The 23,356-nt window shown below is 33.3% G+C and overlaps 2 protein-coding genes across 10 annotated transcripts; one reads left to right on the top strand and one right to left on the bottom strand.

Annotated features, from left to right (window-relative positions):
• Positions 1-4,019: 4,019 nt before the first annotated feature.
• LOC118051358 (uncharacterized) lies at positions 4,020-8,261 on the bottom strand. Of its 9 annotated transcripts, none has more exons than XM_073409140.1 (4): positions 8,088-8,261; positions 7,757-7,839; positions 5,236-7,673; positions 4,020-4,977 (listed from the first exon to the last, which is right to left on the bottom strand). In XM_073409140.1, the coding sequence occupies exon 3, from the start codon at positions 7,590-7,592 to the stop codon at positions 6,693-6,695; it is 900 nt and encodes a 299-aa protein (XP_073265241.1). In that variant the 5' UTR covers positions 7,593-7,673; positions 7,757-7,839; positions 8,088-8,261; the 3' UTR covers positions 4,020-4,977; positions 5,236-6,692. The 9 variants fall into 9 exon arrangements, with proteins under 9 accessions (XP_073265241.1, XP_073265242.1, XP_034917858.1 ...); XM_073409141.1 differs by lacking the exon at positions 8,088-8,261 and adding an exon at positions 7,979-8,046; XM_035061967.2 differs by lacking the exon at positions 8,088-8,261 and having other exon boundaries at positions 4,020-4,746; positions 4,877-4,977; positions 7,757-7,972.
• Positions 8,262-16,716: 8,455 nt separating this feature from the next.
• LOC118051360 (zeta-carotene desaturase, chloroplastic/chromoplastic) lies at positions 16,717-23,177 on the top strand. Its single transcript, XM_035061974.2, has 14 exons — positions 16,717-17,417; positions 18,139-18,263; positions 18,557-18,691; positions 18,807-18,879; positions 19,046-19,119; positions 19,561-19,665; positions 19,762-20,006; positions 20,107-20,194; positions 20,809-20,851; positions 20,946-21,102; positions 21,243-21,371; positions 21,521-21,593; positions 22,278-22,442; positions 22,752-23,177. Exons 1-14 carry the CDS (start codon positions 17,228-17,230, stop codon positions 22,917-22,919), a joined length of 1,770 nt encoding a protein of 589 aa, XP_034917865.1. The 5' UTR covers positions 16,717-17,227; the 3' UTR covers positions 22,920-23,177.
• Positions 23,178-23,356: the final 179 nt, after the last annotated feature.

Here is a 23,356-nt window from a genome sequence, read left to right as displayed (position 1 = left end):
AAATGGTTGCCGGTGACAAATCGAGCAACTCATCTTATGCAGGCATCATATTTCTCATAAAAAATGTCGACATGCATCGAAAGCAACCTCAAAACAACAATTTTAGCCTCTAAAATCAGATGCATACATCGTTCTAAGACAATGGAGCGACTAATGCTTGCGCAACACACGTTAGTATATTTTTTCAAATTCCTTTTTATTTATTTAAATACTTAAATCACCCACCCCAATAAAAATCAGCAATAAAATGATAGAAAATACCCTTTAACTCGATGGTTAAATTATTTGACATCAAAGGAACCGAGATCTTTTTATGGTGCAACAAAATTTAAAATTACAAACAAACCCCACATTATGAGTTAATTTTTTTTCATTTCAATAATAGATATGTTATTTTACCGTGCATCTTTTTCTATAAAAAAAAATACACAAGTAATCCTCGGTGAAAGCTAGAAATCTATTTATTTTAAGGGTGGTGATATATAATTTATTGTACAATTAAAATGCAAAATGCCCATTCTGCCCTAATCAATTTTAGAACACCACAATTATAACAGTGAAAATAATATTTTGGAGGTTTTTTTAAGGGGAAGGAGAAAACATTATTCTTATCCATGATAAATTGTTTTTAAGTGAACAATGATTTTATTTTTAATATGATGCAAGTTGTCCAAATTCCATGCAATATGGTTAAATTTAGTGGATTCATTATAAGTTCTAGATTTTTTTTCATTTCATTATAATATGATTTGGATTATAATATGCTCAATCCTAGTTCATTGGATTATGAGAAAATTAGATATTTTTCAAAAGAAAAGGTTTTCAATTGCTATAAAAAATTAATATATAAAGAATAATCATGACTCAATTTGAGAGTCTATTAATCTTAAGACTCGAATTACAAGTCAAGTGAACAACCCAGATTTTCGGACCCGAGATACACCTGGCTGACCTAGGTCTTGTAGCACGTGAGCATTGTAGGGGATGTGAGTTGCAAAGGTTTTTTTTTTTTTTTTTCTTATAAAAATAAAGAAATAACATGGTTAAAAAATATTTAGAGAAGTAACATAGTTTAGGGAGTTGCATGTGTTACATGTTGACTCTCTTATATTATTAAATCACTTTGTAAATCATAACGATGATGATAAAGCCCATGGAAACATACCAAAACTTTGATGACGATACATTTGTAATAAAAAAGATCTCGATAAGATGAACTTAACTATACTAGGAAAGGTCACCAATGGTGATCAGAATTATTGAAAGCATGGTTATTAAACCTAATCAAAGGACTAGGTCTTGGGTCACGCTTAAAAATTAAAAATATATTTTTAAGATTTTAATATTTCACGTGAAAAAAGTTAATAAATAATCTATGTAGATGTAAGTTATACATGTTGTAAAAAATAAAGTTTAAAAATTATTTCAAAATGTTTTTTATCTTGCACTGAAAAGATTTTATTTTATCATTTTTAAATTGAAGCATTTGAACAAAAAAATTTTTTATTCAATATTAAAAAAAACACAACTTTTTTCCTATGAATATATAGTATATATACTAATAACTTCTAATCCCACATTGAAAATATAAATTTTTTTTTTAGTGTTTATATAGTGAACTTTAATATGAATTGGTAACCAGCAATGGAAAGGGTTTTAGGCTGGTGCACATAAGGGTGGACCAAACAAGATAATTTTCAATATTATATAATTGAACTCTATTTTGAAAAATAAAAAATATTTTTTTTTTAATATTATTTAATTCTCTTTGATTTTATTCAAGTATTTTATGTTTATTTTGTATTTTTATTATCATCTAATTAAATAAAAAAATTAATTTTAATAAGCAAAGTCATTAAACACAATTATATAAATAATCATATTGCGATATCAAATATTTTTATCTATATTTATCTTTTAATATTTTTAGATATTTATTTAGTTATCTTCGATGATTTTTATTTATTTATTAACACAAATTATTTGAATAATTTTTTTGATTTACACTTGATATTGTTTATGAAAAAAAATGTCAAAAAAACCTAAAAATTCACCTTTTTTTTTTCGTTGAAAAAAAAAATCCAACCCGGATCGCCAGTTAAATAAATAGATTTTTTATTGGATTTATTTTATTTATTTTTCATAAAAGATTGATTTGAAAGATTTATTAAAAAACAAAAAAACACTAATGACAGTAGAGTCAAGGACAGGCTACTTTTTGTCGTGCAGGTAAGTGACGGAGCGTTTTTATGGGAGGGCTTCTTGGATTCTGTGAGGATTCGGACACCAAAGATAAAAGCTTAACCTAGACCGTGTGTCCAACACTATCTACTTAGCTAATCATAATTTCGGTTTTTTTTTTTTTTTACAAAAATTAAAACAGTATTATTAAAAAAAAACAATTCAAATTTTAATCACAGATTTATTTATTCAAATGAAATTAATTTTGAATTGATTTCTTTTAGAATCTAAATTCAAATTAAAAGGCAAATCACGAATGAGTAAATCCGCAGGCAAAATTAAAAGGTAGATTTTTTGGGTAATTAAACTTGGACGGTAGATAAAAAACTTTTGAATAGGTTGAAAAGATCATGTCAGTCTATTCACAAGATGTAACCTTAAATCCAGACAAAAATCTAGCTCTAGACTAGGACTCAGGCCGGTTTGTTTCATACATGATTGTTAAAATCACTTACAGAAATACAAGTAACCCATATATATATATATATATATATATATATATATATTTTTTTTTTGTAAAAACTAATTTATTTTTTATGTTTTAGATCTTTTTAATGGGTTGATTTTAAAAATAAAAAAAATTATTTTAATATATTTTAAATTGAAAAATATTTTAAAAAGTAACCATAACTATATTCCCAAACAAAAATTTAATGTGTTTTTTCTACCTTTAAAAAAAGTTCATACATGCAAAAAAAATTTTAGTAAAAAAAAATTAATTTTTTATTTTATTTTAAGAAAAAAAAACTTTTTAAAAATTATAAAAAATATAAATATCTTTTTATTTATTTATTATATTAAATTCAATTTTTAATCTTTTAATTGTTATATATTTTGTTTTGATTTTTTAAATTTTATGTTTTAAAATTTGATTTTTATATCAACTTTGATTCTTATTTTTTTAATTGTTATTGTTTTTCTCTTATCGTTTTTTTAATTAAAATTTTTTATCTATTAGATTTGATCATTATTTTTTTTACTGCTATTTATATTTGAAATAATTTATGAAATCATATATATTTTTTTTAAAAAAATTTAATATCTTTCAACTTTTTATTTGTCAGGTTTGACCTTTATTATTTTTATTTTTATTTATTTTATTTGAAATAATTAAAAAAATAGATTATTTTTTTTTAACTCCATGCTCCTCCAACATTTTTATATGTCAAATTTGATTTTCATTATTTTAACAAGTTTTAAAAAAATAAAAACATTAATAAGTTATTTTTCAATTCACTCTACATAACACAGTTAAACACTGCAAAACATTTCCCAATTAATTTTCCAAGACAATATCAAATATTAAAAACTAATTTATTTTTCAGAAATTTTCTTTCCATAAAAATTGTTTTTTAAAAGAAAATCAATTTCCAGCTAATAAATGTACCATAATTGGAAAAAAGACTTTCTTTTTTGTCTTGACACAATTGGAATGCCCTCTCAGATAGGAATCACCATGCCGGCCACCTCCATCACAAGCTTGACCCCTGTTCACATGCTCATGTATCTGCACTGTCTTGTTCTGGAGCAGAAATTTAAAGAGGTTGGATTTATGTTAGGTACATATCTGAACACAGGACCAGCTCAAGTTGCATATACTCTTGTCATGTCCATCCAACGAGGCATCGAACGAAGAATCACGCCACGAAAGATTCCAATTTACAACCTGAGCTTTCAAAATTTCAACCCCCCAAGAACGACGTGAAGAGAATTACAGCAAGCTTTCATGCCTGCGATGTCTAAACATGCCAGCTAGAAACTTGAATTGAGACTGGACATGAAGAACAGCTAGAGGCTTGAATCATTTGTTTTCGTCGTAGATAATCTCTGAAACACAACCAACTTCGGATGGCAAAGCCACCACCACAGAACACAATATAATGACAAAACTCTGAACAATTTAGTGATATGTTATAGATCACCACACATTTATTGCATCACCCAACTAAGGTGAATACATACAAGAATGAATGTTGGAGTGATTAAGCTCTGATATACTCCGCTGAAATCCTGCAGAGCAATAACCTCCTGCAAGTCTTTGACACAAGGAATTATAACTGTTCTTCGTCCTTTAAACAGAAAAGAGCACAGAACACAGTTGAGCAAGATGGAGAGAGTCGCATGTTATTTTGTCTCCCCAGTGGTTAAGAACCAGCTGTGAAAGAGCAAGGAAGGGAAACGGAAAACCACTGAAACAGTAAACATAATAATCAAGGTGCAAATAACGAAAACACAGTTGCCCTACCAACCAACCAAAGATACAAGAGCCTGCAATTCAATAAAAAAGATGACAGGAATGGTGCAGCTAATTATGTTCATAGTAACCCCAAACTGGGAAGAATAGAAGCTCCACACGAGAAGTTAATAGTCAGTAACTCCATATGCTCAAACAGGGCATTCATAGAAAACCAAACCAGAAAGAAAATTACGAGTCTCTCCCATCCAACGACAGTGTTTCTCACTGTCCTGTGGCCAAACTCGAAAGTTATCTGCTGAAGTTTTGTCCTTGCATGTGAAAATCGATACAGATGAGTTGATAAAGGAGCAGCACAATTAAATTCAACGGAGTTTGGAACTCGAATTTTCAAGCAAAGAATTCTAATACTCTTTAAGTTCAACAATTACCCTCCTTTACCTTGAGTAGGCCTTTCTGACGAGGTTCCCGAAAAACCTCACTAGATTTGGGTCTTTTCAATGCTGATGAATTGGATTGGGAGATTAAAATTGTTGGAACACCTGCAAAACAAGTTTTCTATCAGGCTTAAACACCGACCGATGCTTAAATTAACACTGTTGCAAGAAGAATGAAGTTTCAAAGATAGTGTTGTGTGTGTTCGCAGAGAAGATGAACTCCATTACGAAGATCATCCTTTGAGTATAGGCATGCGATAACATCATTTTGTGAACTCCATTATGGAAGAAGGATGCATGAGCATTTAATGCATGTATGTTTTGTCTCTACAGATGGTGGCGAGTGGAACAGGGGTAGTACACCTAGGATATAAGCCTTGAACGGGGGTGAATGGCCAGTCCACCTAAGGGGATGTCAAGTTAGTCTGGGGAATGCTTGGCCAATCCATTGAGGGGGAAGCAAATTCAGTTCGGAGGGACACCTGACCAGTCCGTTGAAAGGGAAGCAAGGTCAGTCTGGGGAAATGCTTGGCTAGTCCACCATAGAGGGATGTGAAGTCAGTCAGGGGAGACATGCGGCCGGTTCGCTAAGGAGGGGGGCGCGCGCGTAACCAGGCTGAGGGGGGCCGAGCAACAGGTCCACCCAGAAGGGGAATGAGCGGTCAGTCCCGGTGCAGGGGGATGCATGGCTGATCTGTTAGAGAAGATAAGTGGTCTTGCAGACGCTTGAGTTCAATGTAGCGAGCTATGTGGAGGAACCCAAATCTTATCCCTGTCACTTTCCGACCAATATCCACTGCCATAGGTAGAATAGTAGTTCAGAAGATTCACAACGGATTTCTCTGGCCAGCCCACGCAAGTTTTGAGCTTTTGACGATTGCAATTAGATGTTCTATGCTCATAATAAAAATTCCAAGCAAAATTATATAGAATGATTATGTTTTCATCAGAAGTAGGCATTTGATTCAGTACAAACTACTAACCACTCGTATGATCATCAATTTACGCTGTTTCACTTGAGGTTTCACTAGCAACCACGACTATAGACTCAAGCACAGGCAGGAAAGGATCAACTTTAAACGGCAACCACCACGACTGTACTGTGCATGAACAAAAATGTCTGATACCATTAGTGCTCCATAGCCAATGGTCCGCTTCTCTCCCCTTAAAAGCAGGGATTTAGAAACAGCATGAATCGAATCAAAACTCTCCCTACCGTATAGCACAGTGTCCTCTTTGCGTTCTAGAAAACAAGCCAACTGACATGAACAGCAAACTTACCAAACATAAACTAACCTTGAACTTTGACTCCCCGAGTTAGATGAATTAACCAGGACACCTGCATCACAAGGAGATCGATTCCAGCTAATGGTAAGTCAGCCAGATATAATTTTGGCATCGCCTGGAACAACTTTTGGAAAAGGGAGCACATACAGCTCAGATATTCTATACCACGAATTCATGATGAGGAATTCAACGAGAAAAGTCAATGCAGCAGGATATGCTAAAAGCTGCATGTGGTCTAACAAATTCAGGCCACAAAAAAGGCTACATTGAAGATAAATATTTCCTTGATATTGGATTTCTAATAGGAAACATAAGAATGAATATGAGAAATACATCATGAAGGGTGCAGAGATAACTGAAAACACAACTCTGTCTGATCCATTCAATAGCTGAAATTGTCAACTGAAAAAAAAAGGCAAAGTAAAAACAAATGGATCTGTTTAATAAAATTAAGTGTAACCAATCACATAATTAATAAATATCACAACTCACTAATGTTTTTGTTAGCACTCAAAGAAGATTTCTGAGTCTCTCTATTCATGCTTCCAAGCATACAAAATCAGTGAAAAACCAAGATTTTGTGATTTGGAATCCAGAAATCTCTGGGAGAAGGACCACGGCAACACATTTGGATCTGAAAGTGGTTGGCTAGACCGTAACTTCTCGGATGACGTGCAGGTCTTGAACATAAAAACAGCATTTCCAACTGATGCACCGAAGAGCCAATTATGTACATCCCAGAACACTTCAATTGCTAGCCCGTCAACCAAAATGGTGTGGTTCCCCCGGAACTTCCATCGGAGTCGCTTCACCTGCATCACGGTCTTGCAGTCCACACGAACCAAAAGACACGGATCACTGACACCAATTGTGTCGCATTCAATCACGAGATCATGGATGTGACCATTGTCGCAAAACCGAGCCTTGGTACAGAACACTTTCTTTCCAAAGACATGCTCTCTCTTGGCAACAAAAACAGCATTGGAAGGAATTGGAGTGGCACCAGTTTTCTTGAAAGCTTCTTTTCTCATATCCCCGAGAATGAGAACCATTTGCCTATCCACAACAACAGCAACATAAAAGCCCTCAAATGGTTCAGGCCCAGATCCAAATTTAGCCGATGAAAGGTCCCAGTATATGTCAATTTTACAAGAATATGCTTCTAAGCTCTTAGACCCTTTTCTTTTTGAGAACAACCACGGTTTAATATCAACCTTGCATAAACACTGATTTGCAGAATCATCAATCCCTACACTCAGGCCTTGACCCATCAAATTCTTACTCCACGTTATAGTGATCAAGCAAGATCGACCTCGAATTCGACATTGATACACACAGGTAACCAAATTCTGTGCATTTTTACTAGTATTTGAAGACGAAGAATCAGCTACTTGTATCCCATTTTCACCAAAACAAGATGGGAAATCTCTCATTTTAGCACCAAAGAACAGAACTTTACTGCTCCAAAACCCTCTCTAGGACTTCTCGCTAACACTTGCTCCAGAATTTCACAGCTAAAATTAACACAGGACATAAAAACTCAGAAACAGAAAATAAAAAAACAAAACCACAAGTTGACAAAAGAAGAGGCTCTTACCTCAAAAACCGTATCAGAAATGCTTCAAAAACACCTAATCAAGACTTGATTTTGATCTGGGCAAGGTCTGGTTTGATGCATTTCTGCAGGAAGCCATTAAAGAAAAAAGCTTAAAGAAAGCCAGAGAAACTGCTAGCACATCTAAACTGAAGACAAAAACGAGGAATGTTGGTGAGTTCTGGTAATAAAGTAACTAACGAGAGAAGCAGACAGAAAGTAGACCTGTTTCACTGTCAATGCCATCTCTAACAATTTATAATCAAAATGAAAAATATTTGAAATTTTTATTACAATAAATAAAAAGGAATACCAGATTAACAAACATGTATACCTCAAGAAAGTGACAGCTGAAATAACGAAGGGAACAAAAAAAGGGAAACTTTACTGACAAAGCAACTGTGTATTGCTGGAAAGGCTGGTCTTTGAATAGTACTCTACATTGAGAAAATTATATATAAAAAAAAGAGCATCTGTCTTTTCCTTTTCTCTCTATGAATGGATGTGTCTTTCAATCCCCCCCCCCTCCCTTCCCTTTAAGTTATAACCTGACATGTCCGCATGTAGACGAGGACTGAGTTGAAAGCTTCAGTTTCATGGAAGGGACTATAAATATGAAGAAATCTTGAGGCTTCAATTTCTGCATGTAATTAAGGATTTTTAAGGAAGAGACCAAGAAACATTTTTTAAAGAGAGAAACGGTTCTTCAATGAGGGGTCCAACTTCTTACGAAGTTAATGCAAGCACGATGTCACATTTAATTGAGTTTTCTTTATAAAACACCCACAGTTCGTTGGGAAATAGAGATCTCACAAAACCATTCTTCTCTCTCTTTTTAATCCATGCTGTCAGATCTTGAACTTCATAATGGACACCAGCAGATTTTGTTGATGAAATTCACAAAAAAATAATGTTCGAGGACCAACAAGACAGTGAGAATACAAAGGACGGACAATGCAGGATGTGGTCAGCATGTTAATGTTGTTGAAACAGGGGGATCTTACAAGCCAGAAGTGACTTGACCAGAAACACCTGATTTCTTTTGATAGGTGCCCACTCATAATTGGCATGCCAGCCTCATCATCATGTATCTCACTAGATCTCTCTCTATTTTTTTCTCTGTTAATGGGTTCTGTATGTTTCCTGTCCTGGAATCTGTATGAGTTGGTACTCTGTAGGCGGATTCGATTTGATTATAAAGAACGGGCGTGATTTCTCTTTGCCCTTTTTTATTTTTTTTGTGATTGTGAGAAATGGTTGGCTAAATATTTGCCAAATATATTGTCCTTTATTCCATTTTTGGTTTTATTTTTAATCATATTTGTTAAGTCTGGCTTGCTTCGGTAAGTTAACTCCAAAAATCCGTGATTTGAAACTCTACATGAATTTGATTTTAAATTAAATAAAAAATGATATTAATTTGTAAAACCTAATTGACTTAATTAAATCGAGTTAACATCAAGAAACTTTTTTAAAAATAAAATAATATAATTTTAATAAAAAATAATTATCTCACTGACTTGACTTGCGAGTGAATTGAATCAATAACCCAATAATTTTACTGTTTTTTATAATCAATTAACAAATGGGATCTAACTATCATGTTTTTTAATCAATTTTTTTTATTTCAATTGATGGATACTCTCTGTAGCATCTCTTCTTTTTCTCTTAACCAGGAACTATAAAATAATAAAAATAAATTTTTGTATCAAATTTGAATAGAAAAAATATTGAGGTATCAAAATTGTATAGTTTGTGTTATTTTTAAAGTTCGAGAACTAAAGTGTATCTTTCCTGAAACTTCTAGGATATCATCCATGTTTAATGTCCTTTTCATTTTAGTCTTTTTTCTTTTAATTTCACCAATGATTAAGAAATTATAACAATTCACCTTCAATTAAGATTAAATTATATAAAATAAAACTTTGAGGATCAAAATAAATTCTAAAAAAATACATAATGCCATCCACACTATTTTGTATATGGATAAACAATACCGACCTTAGAATTAAAATCCCACACGTTTTAGTTTTTTTTATAATTTAAAACTGGCCTCATAAAAATCATATATCCCTAAGGTCGGCAAGGATTTTTTTTTTATTTTTTTGTCTCCTTCCATCGTGCCTCCTTAATGGTCTACAAAAATTAGAAATTTCAAGCCACCGGGAAGAGCAAGCATTCAATTTGGACTAATTATCATAGTTTGAAAATTGATGGGTTGGAAAAGTTGGACACCTACTTCAACATTTCTTTTGCATGGGTTGAATACATCTTATTATGTAATAGTTAGTAAAAAAAGAACAGAGGAATTCAATATATATTCTTCATTAAAAAAAATTGCAAATTAACCTTTGCGCAAAGTTATTAACTAAGCTCGGATTATAGGTTAAACAAGTTAACTTAATGATTTTAAAATAATATTATTTCAAGATTTTTAATTTTTAAAAATGAAACAATATAATTTGAAATTTTCTTTATCAAAAAATCAAATTTAATCGTATCTGATTAAATCAACTCTTATATAATTTAATTTGAGACATGGCTCATATTAGATTTTAGATAACTAGTTGATTCGTGAAATTAATTTGAGTTTAAGAGTTTGTTTGAGAGTATAGTAAATGTTTATATTTTAAAGTTTTTTTCATTTAAAATTTTATTAAAATAATATTTTTTTATTTTTAAAATTTATTTTTATTATCGAATATTTCAAATAAATAAATGAATTCATCCAAATTTTGCACAAAATAGTCCCTTGATGCCAATGCACATGAAGTTAATCAACTTTTTTACCGTTAATTATTCTTTTACCTTAGAAAAATGGAGGGTGTGGGGCCAAAAGCAGGGAGAGCATGTAAATGACTAAAAAAGACAAACACAGGATCAAAATTGTGTTACTGACTTTGTTTGCTATCGCTTTATGAACCGATGGAGACGTGGTGTTCACGTGCACCCTATTCGGCCCATTCATTTTCTGGGATTTAATTGTAAAATCTTTATGATTTTTTATTTTATTTTAAGATATACAAAAATTAGTTTAAGATATTTATTTAATTATAAAAATTAATACAAATTATTCATGATAATCTCAATATTTGAAAGTTTATTCAATCATTTATGTTATCTCGTAACAGGAAAAAAATAATTCTAAACTGATCATGAACTAAAAAACACCTAATATATTTTCTTTACAAAATAAATATTTTTTTTATTTAAAAAACATAAACCAAGAACGTTGATAGAAATGATAATTTCTTACCTAAAATTGCAATAAAGTTTCAAAATGAATAATAAAAAACTGATAATTTATATCTTTTGCTTTTGATACTATGTTTTGGTGAATTTTAAAAATGTGTATGATTTGAAAGGTATTAAATTGATGTTTTTTTAATGTTTTTCGACAACTTTAATGTTTTGATATTAAAAATTAAAAAAAAAAACATGAAAAAATTATTTTTAATATTTTTATAACATAGTATACCACAATATATCCATACAACATTTTTTTTTCTTTTCAACCTAAAATTTTGATAAAAAAACACTTTTAAAAAGCATATTACACTAGAATAACAAACATAAAAAGCTAAATCCCACAAATTATTTTTCACCAAAAATTCCTTGCCATTGATGATGAAGCTAGTCACAATCCAGGATCCTACGTGCATATATAGGCAAGCATGAAGAGGAGAGGATTAATCCACACAAGATTTGGCTCTAGGTCTCAGCAAATAAACAAGCAAGAAAGAACCTCCTCGTCAAGCCCATCATGTGCTCCTACTTTAAACATATATAGGTACAATTGCCCCCCCCATTATCAACATAATGTTTCTACACTTTTTAGGGTAAAGTCTGTATAACAATGGCGCCTTGGTTGGACCAACTAATTAACGTTGGAAGAAGATAATTTGATGAACTATTCAACTACTTTATGGATTCTTACACCCATCATTGAGCAAATCTTGCATCGATTATGCTTTACGTGTAATCTCCACTTTGGAGTTATCTAGCCAATCTGTCCCAGTTAGCCAGGGCCCATCTCTAGCATCTTTTAGCCCAAGTCACAAGCAAAATTGACAATCTAAAAGGCCATGATATTATTACTTCCGTAAAGTTTGTAGACATGGACGGAGAACAGACGACATGAACAGGAAGAAATACGTGCATATATACGCAGGAGGAGGCGGTGGGTGGCTGAGGGAGGGAGGCAGGCAGGTGGAGGTGAGGACACAGTAAAGGTTAGAATGGCAGGAGAGACATCCATGCGATGTCAACCTTTTGCCTTTGTTGCTCGCTTGCTGCTTTTTGCTGAGGCTCTATCATATCTTCCATCTTTTTGTTCCCTTTCCTGGTGAGGTTGAAACCATGGATAAGGATGTTAATAGGTGTCCACGGATTCGATGGTCTCGATCGGGTCCATTTTGAACCACAAACATGGCAGCCTAATCTCCTTGTCTAATGGAACTTAAACCACAAGGCTGCTGCTGCTGCTGATGATGATGATGATGCTTTTCTTGCTTGACGGGTGAGCTTTCTGAAAGAAAAAAACAGCCTAGAGATTAGCAATTTGGCATTGCAATGGCCATCTTTTGATCTTTTAAACTCGATTACTCGGGTCCCTTTTTGACCTGTCGTCTTGGCCACATTTCCTGGCTAGATCCATGGGTGGGTTAAGCTTTTCCCAGCTGATTTCACAGGACAGGAGTTTGGATTTAATCATCCACTACTGTTATTTATTAAAAACAGAATACAGAAAATAAAGGCCTTGTTTGGCATAAGCTGAAAATATTAAAATGTTAGTCTTCCTATTTTCGATTTACTTGCTGTATCTTTGAGGTCGTGTTTCGTCAGTGAATTTATGTCTTTTCAGAACAAGAAAAACAAGATAATATGTTTTTTCTATCGCGAAACAATAATCAAAGCTAACGTTACCATGATTAATCCTATTTTCTTGTATCCTTCTGTAATTATTAATTTATATGAATTACACGTTTGTAAAATGAGTTAGCATTTAAGATGGTGTGTTCAAATAGGCCACAAGCAGAAAAAAGAAACAAAACATTCAGGATCCCATGAGCCAGATGGAAAGAAAACCAGCAAATTACTAGTGGGTTTGAACTTAAAAACTAGGACTTTTCTCCCAACAATTGTTCTAATCAGCATACTAATTAATCCAGTACTCAATAAACTTCCATGAGTAAATAATCTGTTGCAGCAGTACTTCTACAGAAGCAAAGAAGATTCAGATTTTCGATGGAAAAACCTATCGGATTTACGGCTAAGAACAAGAGCACTGGCTCTCAATCTCTACGCACACACATCTACAAGGAGGTACAGTTGGTTTCACGTCCTCATTCCTCTTGAATGTCAGCTGCGGAATAATCTATGAGCACAAGAAGTGCAGGGGAGTGTGAGGGGCAGGAGAGGAGCGTGATAAAAAGGTTTCATGTCCTCATTCCTCTTTAAAACTTCAGAGCTGCAAGCTTTACATTGATAAGAACAGGGAGCATTGCATCGTTTTATTAAAAATCCAATCATTGTGAATGCTGTCAGTTCATTCTAATGTCTCTGGGAAGCATGTAAGAAATACATCAAAAGGAAATTCTGTAAATTATGTCAAAAGGTAATGCTTTGAACACTGTTCTAGCAAGGTTGATTGTGAATTTGAGATGGACCACGCCTTAAAGCTGAAAAGGAGGTGATTAGGCTAGACAGAAAGTGATGGTAGTTGAAGGAATTGGATGTTTTCCAGCAGCATTCATCTGTTGACTTATCATCCAGAAAGGATTCTGCTGTCTGCGTGTCTTCACAGAAGACAGCACCGATCTCCTCGCGAAAGAGCCTGGGAGATGCTCATTTTGATCAAATTATAGAAGAAATATACATAAAGAATCTGAAGAGATTCTTGTGTACCTTGACTTGAATGTTTTAGCAGCTTGATCCTGATAAGCAAATTTACACGTAGCTGACCGGTGAGAAATCTGCGGCGGGCCTTTCAGAAATGGCAGAAACTTGGAACGAGCCGTGACTTTTAATTTGTTTAGCTTCTTGCAACTCTCTCTGCTTCTATTCAGTCAACACGAAGGAAAATTCACTTATGAACTACTTCAGTTGCATTGCATTTCTTGTCATCTACTTCTACTTCCAGGATTCTTTGCATCTACTAGTACATAGAATACATCATTGGCCTGCTCTGTAGGATCAATTTTTTTTTTAATGTAAAAAAAAATTCAAACGTTGTCGATGTGTTTTTCATATTGTAGTTATTTTTTATCTGACTCATTCTTGTCTTTGAGGAGAGTCTTAAATTTTGTTAACTTCTTTAAAAACAGCTGACTAGTTTTTTTTTTTTACATAATTTTTTTTAATCTGACCTGCAAAATATTACAGGCAAACCTATCTAGTTTATAAATGTTTGGTGGAGTCATGTGATGATTTCCTTGGCATATAAAAAAAGTCCCACGTTCAAATACCAAATCCTGCATCTTGATTATGGAAAATGAGCATGTAATGAAAAAGTAGTTTCCTTTCCTTTTATTTTCTTCTTCCTTTAAATTCAAATCAAATATACACGATTTAATACATAACTAGCTGTTTTACCTTGCTCTGCCTTGAGTTAAATATATTTTTCTTTCACAAAAAAAATATATACTAATTTTTTCGACATGATTTTTATATTAAAAAACTATGTAAATAAAAAATTCATGTAACTAAATAAATTGAAAATTATTTAATAGATAGGAAAAAAAGTTATTAACAATAACTAAAAATAAAATTGAAAACAAATCAAGAGATAAATATATATTAAGATATTTAATCTTGCAAGACGAGATATTTATATTATGCTTGATGAATTTATTTTATTAAAATTTATTTATTTATTTAATCAAATGATAATAGAAATAACACATACATTAAAATAATTGAATAAAATAAAAAACATATTATGGAAGGTTGCACTGATTAGAAATATTATGTGAAAATAAATATTTTTATTTTAAAAAATAAATTTCATATGTATAAAATATTAAAAAAAAATTATAGATGAATTATAATAATCTTTACAAAAACTAAATACACACAACACTATTAAAACAAATCTCTATCCGGAAAAGAGTTAAATAAAAAAAAACACAAAAAAAATTAATTGAACCATAAATTTAAAAATTATTTAAGAAAAAAAGATATGCAAAGAAGATATTAATTAAAAAAGCAAAATTAGAAAGAAAATAACTCGTATGTTGTGACTTAACTCATCAAACATTTGCTTCGAGTTATGGACTTAATTGAGTTTAATATTTTTCTTTTGAAATTTCTATTTAACCCTTTAAAAGGCCAAAAAATAATCCGAGTTCTCGGGCCTATGACCCAACACTACTGGGCCAATGTAAGAAAAGGCCCAAGTGTGTGGTGGGCCTTCAAGCTTAGGCCCACTCACCTAGGCTTGGCTATGTGTGGGTGGGGGGGGGGTGTTCACCCTAATTTTTTTTTTTAAAAAAAAAACATGCAAGCGACATGTCACTTGCCAAGCAAGACAAAGTGTCTTATGAGACCCTAGATTCTGGCCACCATCATGGTTGCTGAAAAATAAGGGTTGCACCTCTTTTGGTAAAACACAAACTCAATTTGTAAGCCATTTTAACCCCAAAACACCTTTATAACAACTAAAAAACATTTCATCAATTTCAAATACCTAAAAACCTGAACTTAAACCGGGTTAGTTTTGGCTTTCTTATATTAGATCTGTTTTTTTATTCAACACTAAGAAACCGCGGACACTAATAAAATCCATTTTGGTTGTAAAAAATAGAGTGAATTGTGAATTTTTTTCTTATCGCCGAAATCGACAACGTTTCTCTCTCTTCTTTCTTTAATCAGAGACTGAAAAATAACATAAATGAACTTGTGTATCAAAAGTGATTTTTTACAAAAATTTCAAGGGACCAAGTTTATATGGATTATGTTATTTTTAAAGATTGAGGGCCTTAATGTATTTTGCATGAAGTCTCTAGTACGCCATCCATGTTTGATGTTTTTTATTTATTTATTTTTTATTTTTTTTATTTCAGTTCTTATTATTTCGATTTCACTATTGACAAACAAAGCATAAGCAATTAACCTTCCATTAGGATTAGGGATGATCATTTTTGGTCCCGTTTGATTTTTATAAAAAAAAGTAACCAAACCAGTTTTTTTTATTAAAAAAACAAAAACCAAACAAAAACTAGTTAACGAAAACTAGTTCAAACCGACCGGTTTTGGTTTGATTATTTTAGAATAAAAATCAGTTCAAACCGACCGATTCCGGTTTGACTCGGTTTTTTTCGTTTTGAGTTCGGTTCAATTTTTTTTATTTTAGACTCATGAAACCGAACTGGTTGGTTTTTTAAAAATTCAAATCGATTTAATCAGTTTTTTTTTTCATAGTTTGGTTTTTTTAGTTTTTTTTTCAGTTTTTCTCAGTTTAATTGGTTTTTCGGTTTTTTTACTCACCCCTAATTAATCAACCTGTAAAAATAAAATTTTTGAGGATCAAAAATGAATTATTATAAAATGAATAATAAATCCATATTATTTTATGAGTGTATAAATAATACCTAGCTACAACAAAAAAATCATGAGGTTTAGAGTTTCTTATAATAATAAAAACTTAACATTTATTACTTTCTTTTTTAATTAATTCAAACAATTGATTTTAAAAATAATAATGAGATTTGAAACAACGAACATAGTCTATCATATTTTATGAAATCCAAATCCAAATATAAAAATAAAGAATCTACCAAAAAAATCGAAGAATAGAAGTCACCAAACAACAGGTTCATGTGAAAGGAATGGATGAAGGCGTTCCACTAAAGCAGAAACAATGGAAGAAGATAAGGGAGTGCACTTGCCTTCACCATTTCCCTTGTTGGAAAATTACCTCAACCCACCATATTTGACACCCTCCCCCCCACCCCCAAATAAAATAAAATAAAATAAAATAAAATAATAAAAATAAATAAATTAACCCCCTCCTCTATCTGTCTTCGTTGCAATTTCGTTGGTGCATCATCGTTTTTAGTGGACAAAGCCACCCGCGTAGACGAAGGAATAGGATAGTGTCCACTTCCAACAGTCACCATGTATTTTAGTACCAAAAAACTAGCAAAGAAAATTAACAAAACCAACCCGATCATGTCTTAGTTACCTGACAAATTTCTCAACTCTAATTCTATCAAAGCATCTTCCCCACTCTAGATGTCCTCCACTCCTTCTCTGTCTACGTTTACTTAATTTGGTTGTTCTTGTTTAAAGTTGACACGCGCTCTGTCGCTATAAAGTTTAGAGAAAGAAAGGCTCATTTTTTCTTGCTTTCTTTCACCTCATTCTTTCTCTGACAATACTTGTGGTGTCTTGATATATACCAAATAATTCAGAGAAAGAAGTAAAAGAGGTGAAGAGTTTTCTTGAATTCTTGATTGAGTTGTGAAGAAAACTATGGCTTCTTTGATTCTTTTGCCTGCAAATTCTGTTTCTGGAACTAGAAGCAATACTGCCCCACCAGGGTTCTTGTTCTCTGGTGGTAGGCGGGCAGTGGCTCAGCTGGGGTTCAGGAATCGAAGGTTGTTTACTGTTCGGTCTGCTTCGGATTCTCTGGAAACCAAAGTATCTGATATGAGTGTTAATGGTAATTCTTTAAAGTTTCCCTTTTTTGCTCTTATTGTATTGCTTGCTTTGACTTTTTGTGCCTTTTGTCTATCCGGGGTTTTCTTTTTAGATTAAATATTGAGACTTTTCATCCATTCTTTTGGTGTTGGTACAGTGGTTTTGAGTTTTATGTTAATTTTGCTTCAATTAGCCCTGAATTTTGAGAGAGTTGGTGGGTTGATGACTTGTAAGTGTATCATTGAAATTAAATTATGCTATCCAGTTACGCATGGATTATAAATGGGCGTCTCTTATGTTGACAAGTTGCTTAATCTTCTGCAAAAGAGCCAGACGCTTTGTTTTATATCTCTGTTAGCAACTATAAGAAAAATAGCAATTGGAATGGAAAACCCAGCAAATTGGAAAAGGTATAAAATATTTTGAGTAGCTAGATAAAATGTTATGTGGTGATCTTTGGGAAATGTGTGTGAAAGATTGCTGCATTTTTTAATAGACGAGATAGTTCATAGGAATATTCAGTTTTGTTCATAGTAACTGGAATCGACAACAAATTGAAAAAGATAGTAAAGATTTTCATTACATGAAATGCATATGTTATGATGCCTTTAAGAATTATGCGTGAAAAAAAATACTGCTGTTTTATCTGTTTTTGTTGATGTCACTTAAAGGTCAGTAAGATGTGTAAGAAGACATTTTTTCTCTCGCTGACCATGCATTGAATTGTATCATATGATTCCCAGCTCCAAAGGGGTTATTTCCACCAGAACCTGCACATTATAGGGGACCAAAACTGAAGGTGGCTATTATTGGAGCTGGGTTGGCAGGCATGTCAACTGCAGTGGAGCTATTGGATCAAGGCCATGAGGTATTTGCTCACAATGCTCCAAGGACACTCTCATCAGCTTATTACATATTTGCTTTTTCTGCATTGTCTTTCTTGAACATCTGATCATCTTGATTCTTGACCTTATTGGAACTCAAAAAATTTGGAAGTTTGTGGATTGCATGTTTTAAGCAACATAGCATTAGCATTATACAACAATCTCATTTCTATTTAAGAGCAAACTTGACATCTATTTCTTGGAAAGTTTAAATTACTCTGAAACTGGTTTTATGTGATAATGGAAACTGGAGATAAATGTTCTTATTTTTTATCAGGTGGATATATACGATTCGAGGTCTTTCATTGGTGGTAAAGTGGGTTCGTTTGTTGATAGACGTGGAAACCATATTGAAATGGGACTTCACGTTTTCTTTGGTTGCTATAATAATCTTTTTTGTTTGATGAAGAAGGTGAAGCAAGTTTCTTTTGTTATTGTGATATAACAATTTAAAACATAGTTTTTGAACACAAAATGCTGCTCTTTATATAATTTGATACCTTTTCTGAATCACCACCTGAACATAGGTGGGCGCAGATAAAAATCTTCTTGTGAAGGATCATACTCACACATTTGTTAACAAGGGAGGTGAAATTGGTGGTATGATTTGATACTTGATCCTTATCTGATCACATTTTGCCTTACAGTAGATGTGCATTGTAGATTGAAACCATCTTTCCTCAGTTGGTTTGCTAGCATCCTGTATTGTCATATTCAATCTTGTTTACTATATTTAAATCTTTTCACAACTTGAATTTGATTTCAGAGCTTGATTTTCGGTTTCTATTTGGTGCTCCGTTGCATGGGATTCGTGCATTTTTGTCGACAAATCAGCTTAAGGTGATTCTTTTCTTTTCCTAGCATCCAGTTCATTCTAGACTTTATGGGGCAATATCCTTCACTTTAGATGCTAGCCAAAAAAAATGTCATCAACATGTTTATTATCCTTCAAACTGCTGCTTCTTTTGTTACCTGTATATCTCCTGGGCCATGACAATGCATCTATTATGTATCACTACTGAAGGCATTTAATATCCTTTTCTTAGCAACACCCTCACAACTTTCATTGCAGTCTAAATATTGTCGTTTTGGCATCCAAATTTAAGCTGGAAACCAAGAGAAAAAAAGATTGAAAAAAGAAAAAAAGTGTTGAAGAAACTATAAGGGTTTTATATGTCGTCTTTCAACATCTTTTGGGAAGCTGAACCAACCGGTGCTCAATTTCCTAGCCCCTCTAACTCTCTTTTGATGTAATTTTCTCATGGTGCTGTTCAATTGCAGCCTTATGATAAAGCAAGAAATGCGGTTGCTCTTGCCCTGAGTCCAGTTGTGAAGGCTCTTATTGATCCAGATGGAGCATTGAGGGACATAAGGGATTTAGATAGTGTAAGAACAATCTCATTTCTCTTTCTTTTGGTGCTTTGATTAGTTGTTCAATCATTTTGTTAATAATAACCTTGAAATTACATTTTCTTACTACAGATCAGCTTCTCTGATTGGTTTTTGTCCAAAGGTGGCACCCGCATGAGTATCCAAAGAATGTGGGATCCTGTTGCTTATGCCCTTGGGTTTATTGACTGTGATAACATCAGTGCTAGGTGCATGCTGACCATATTCTCATTGTTTGCCACCAAGACAGAGGCTTCTTTACTTCGCATGCTCAAGGGCTCTCCAGATGCTTACTTGAGTGGTCCCATTAGAAAGTATATCGAAGATAAAGGAGGCAGGTATAATTGTAAAATATAGGTTCAAAGTCATTCCTTGTCTTTTCTTTTTTTGGGTCCCAATAATTGATATTCTTTAACGCCTCTTTATCTCCAAGAGCAGGTTTCACTTGAGGTGGGGGTGCAGACAGATACTTTACGATAGATCTCCTGATGGAGAAATACATGTCACAGGACTTGCCACATCGAAGGTAAATGGCTTCTTATTTTTCTTCTTTTAAACTGAATCCTTTATGACATTGATGTATGAAAGCATCATCTAGATGACGTGTTCAATGATTTTATCATGAACCTGGTTGCATTGCTCCAATTTAAGGATCAATAGGGGTGTGATCTATTTTTCTCGACATTGTTTCAATGAATATTATCAGTAGGCCATGGTTCTAAATTGGAGACGTCCAGGGAAAAGGGCTTAAGAGTTCAGACCAAGCATTCAATCTTGCATCTTTTGATAAATGAATATCCCACACTCTGTCAAACTCCCCAAGCACATATTTGTGGGTTTGCAATTGGAGAATTGATGGAGTTATTTTCTTCAGATTGATGCATATAGTTGGTGCATGTAAAGTTTAGAAATTAAAATCTTCAGTCTATACCCTTTAGGGAATATGTTAAATCAAATCTAGCCAAATTAATAGATGGAAGGAAACGGAGTGTGTAAGGTTATGGCAGGATCAAGACTCGCACATCAAACATCTGAGAAATTAGATTGTGTATGTGTATTTAGGAGGTTTCTGTGTTTTATTTTTATAATCGACCAGTGATTGTAAGGTCTCCATTAATGGAATGTTTAATATCATTGTAGGCTACGGATAAGAAAGTTGTTAAAGCTGATGCATATGTTGCAGGTATGCAGTCAGATATGCTCTCTCTTTCTATATATATCCTGTCTCAATTGTGCATTGATGGTTTTTGTCATTCTGCGGTTTGATTCATTGGCAGCTTGTGATGTCCCTGGAATTAAAAGACTACTTCCATCCCAGTGGAGGGAATCAAAGTTCTTCGATAATATTTATGAGCTAGTGGGAGTACCTGTTGTCACAGTACAGCTTAGATACAATGGCTGGGTTACAGAATTGCAGGATTTAGAACGATCAAGGTCAATTTCTATCTATGCTGGTGCTCTGATTGTGAAAGCAGGATGCTTTTAAATGACGAAGAGTATTATTTGCTTTGATAATAGCTGAGACTATTCATAGGCATCTTTTCCAATAAACCCTTGCTTCTTTCAATTTATAGGCAGTTGCGGCAAGCTGCTGGCTTAGATAACCTCCTGTATACCCCAGATGCAGATTTTTCTTGTTTTGCTGACCTAGCACTCGCTTCTCCAGAGGATTACTACATTGAAGGACAAGGTTCATTGCTTCAGTAAGAAAAAAAATATCTCTACTATCAGTATACTGCTGCTAGCTTCTGCTTTTTATAAGGAATATTGATGATCTACCTTACATATCCCTATAGTTCTCTTTTATATTTCCATCCCATTCTGTTGTATTCACAAAAATCAAATGTTTCAGATGTGTTCTGACACCTGGAGATCCTTACATGTCGTTGACAAATGATAAAATCATAGAGAGAGTCTCAAAGCAGGTTTGTAGCATTTAAACGTTATCTCTTAGTGCCTAAAGTCATCAACTATGTAAGGTTATAAGCCCTATTACACACTCTGGGAAGTCATGCAAGAACATAATGTGGGTAGTCTTTGATTAAATTCTTCAGGCTTTAGTAACTTCTGAATTTAAATTGTTTGGCTTGACAGGGCACTTATCCATAAGGCTTCTTTCATTTCTACACACCTTTTGCATGAGAGCACACATGGTAAACTTGGCTTCAGATGGCAGTAGTCACACCTTGAAAATCTACCATCTGCATGTCATTAACATGTGTAAACAACCTATACTCATTTATGTGAATAAAGAAAACATCTCTAATCATTTTAGGACATCAAAATCAGCTTACTTGGGAAGTACTAGAATTTAAAATTGTTTGTGCACCTAGTAACCAGGCTTGAATGCAAGTCCTTTTCAGCTGTGATACCACCTGCAATTGCTCTTTTTTGTGATATGGGCCCTTGGTAGACCAAAAGGCAATTTGAGATCAAAGGTTTCCATCATCACAGATGGTAGCTTTCATATAACAAGATGGTAAAATATTGTGCTTGTTGTAGCTAGTGGTTGAATCTTTTTTGTGTAAAGAATTATGAATTGCTGATTCCAATTACTGTTGTGCAATATTCTCGTTTTCATGCACTTATTTTCTTATTTCCATAATTAGGTCCTGGCTTTGTTCCCGTCATCCCAAGGTCTAGAAGTTACCTGGTCATCCGTTGTAAAAATTGCGCAATCTTTATATCGTGAAGGACCTGGCAAAGATCCTTTCAGACCTGATCAGAAGACACCTGTGAAAAATTTCTTCCTTGCTGGCTCATACACTAAACAGGTAACATAAATTTCCTTTCACCTTTAAGCTTGGCTGAAAGGTAGCTTCAAGTGTTTGCCCCCACAGTTTTCTGGATGAAAACACCTATTAATTAAAAGGGAAAAACCATCAGAGAGATTAACAGGCTAATCTAAGTTTCCTTGTTTATCAGTAGTGTCATGCAAGCATAAGCGCATAAGTTGAGTCAATGAAATCCAGCAAAATCTGGAAAAAAATTTGGAAGTTGATGCTTCTGCAACACTTGGTTTTATTTGAGTGAAAATGTAATAAAAAATGCAGTAAATTCAGCATAGTTTCTGCATTGAACAGGATTACATAGACAGCATGGAAGGAGCGACTTTGTCCGGCAGACAAGCTTCAGCATACATTTGCGATGCTGGGGAAGAGTTAATAGCATTGAGGAAAAACCTTGCAGCTGTCGAATCTCAAGAATGTGCAAATTCTAACACAGTAACTGATGAGCTCAGTCTTGTATGATAGCAATTACATATCGCATATCAAAGCTTCATGATTCATGGCTGAAATAAATAGTTGTTGGGTATACGATGCCAATTAGGTTAAGTTTATGATTTATGCAATTCAAAACTTTTCCAATGTAAAGATTAGTTTCAGTTACGAGGCAATCTAGGCGTTTATGCTGTAAAATGCCTTGCTGTCAAGTCATGTAACGATCATGGTATTTAAGAGTGTTTATCTCAGTGGTTGAAATGGAGTTTCAACCACCTAGACAAAGAATCCTGGGCATGGCATTATGGTAGTTTTTATAATTATGTTTTGAAAAAGTAAGTTTAAGAAAAACAAATGCCACAAACATAAACAAATTGAGTGCACAAGAGTGAGAGCACACTGTCTACAATGGCTTAAATGATTATTATTTTTTTTTCAAAAAAAGAAAGATGTATTTATTCCTCAAG

This window comes from Populus alba, chromosome 5 (assembly GCF_005239225.2).
Source record: "Populus alba chromosome 5, ASM523922v2, whole genome shotgun sequence".
In the NCBI taxonomy this organism is placed as follows: Eukaryota; Viridiplantae; Streptophyta; class Magnoliopsida; order Malpighiales; family Salicaceae; genus Populus; species Populus alba.
This window is presented reverse-complemented; position numbering and strand designations above follow the sequence as displayed.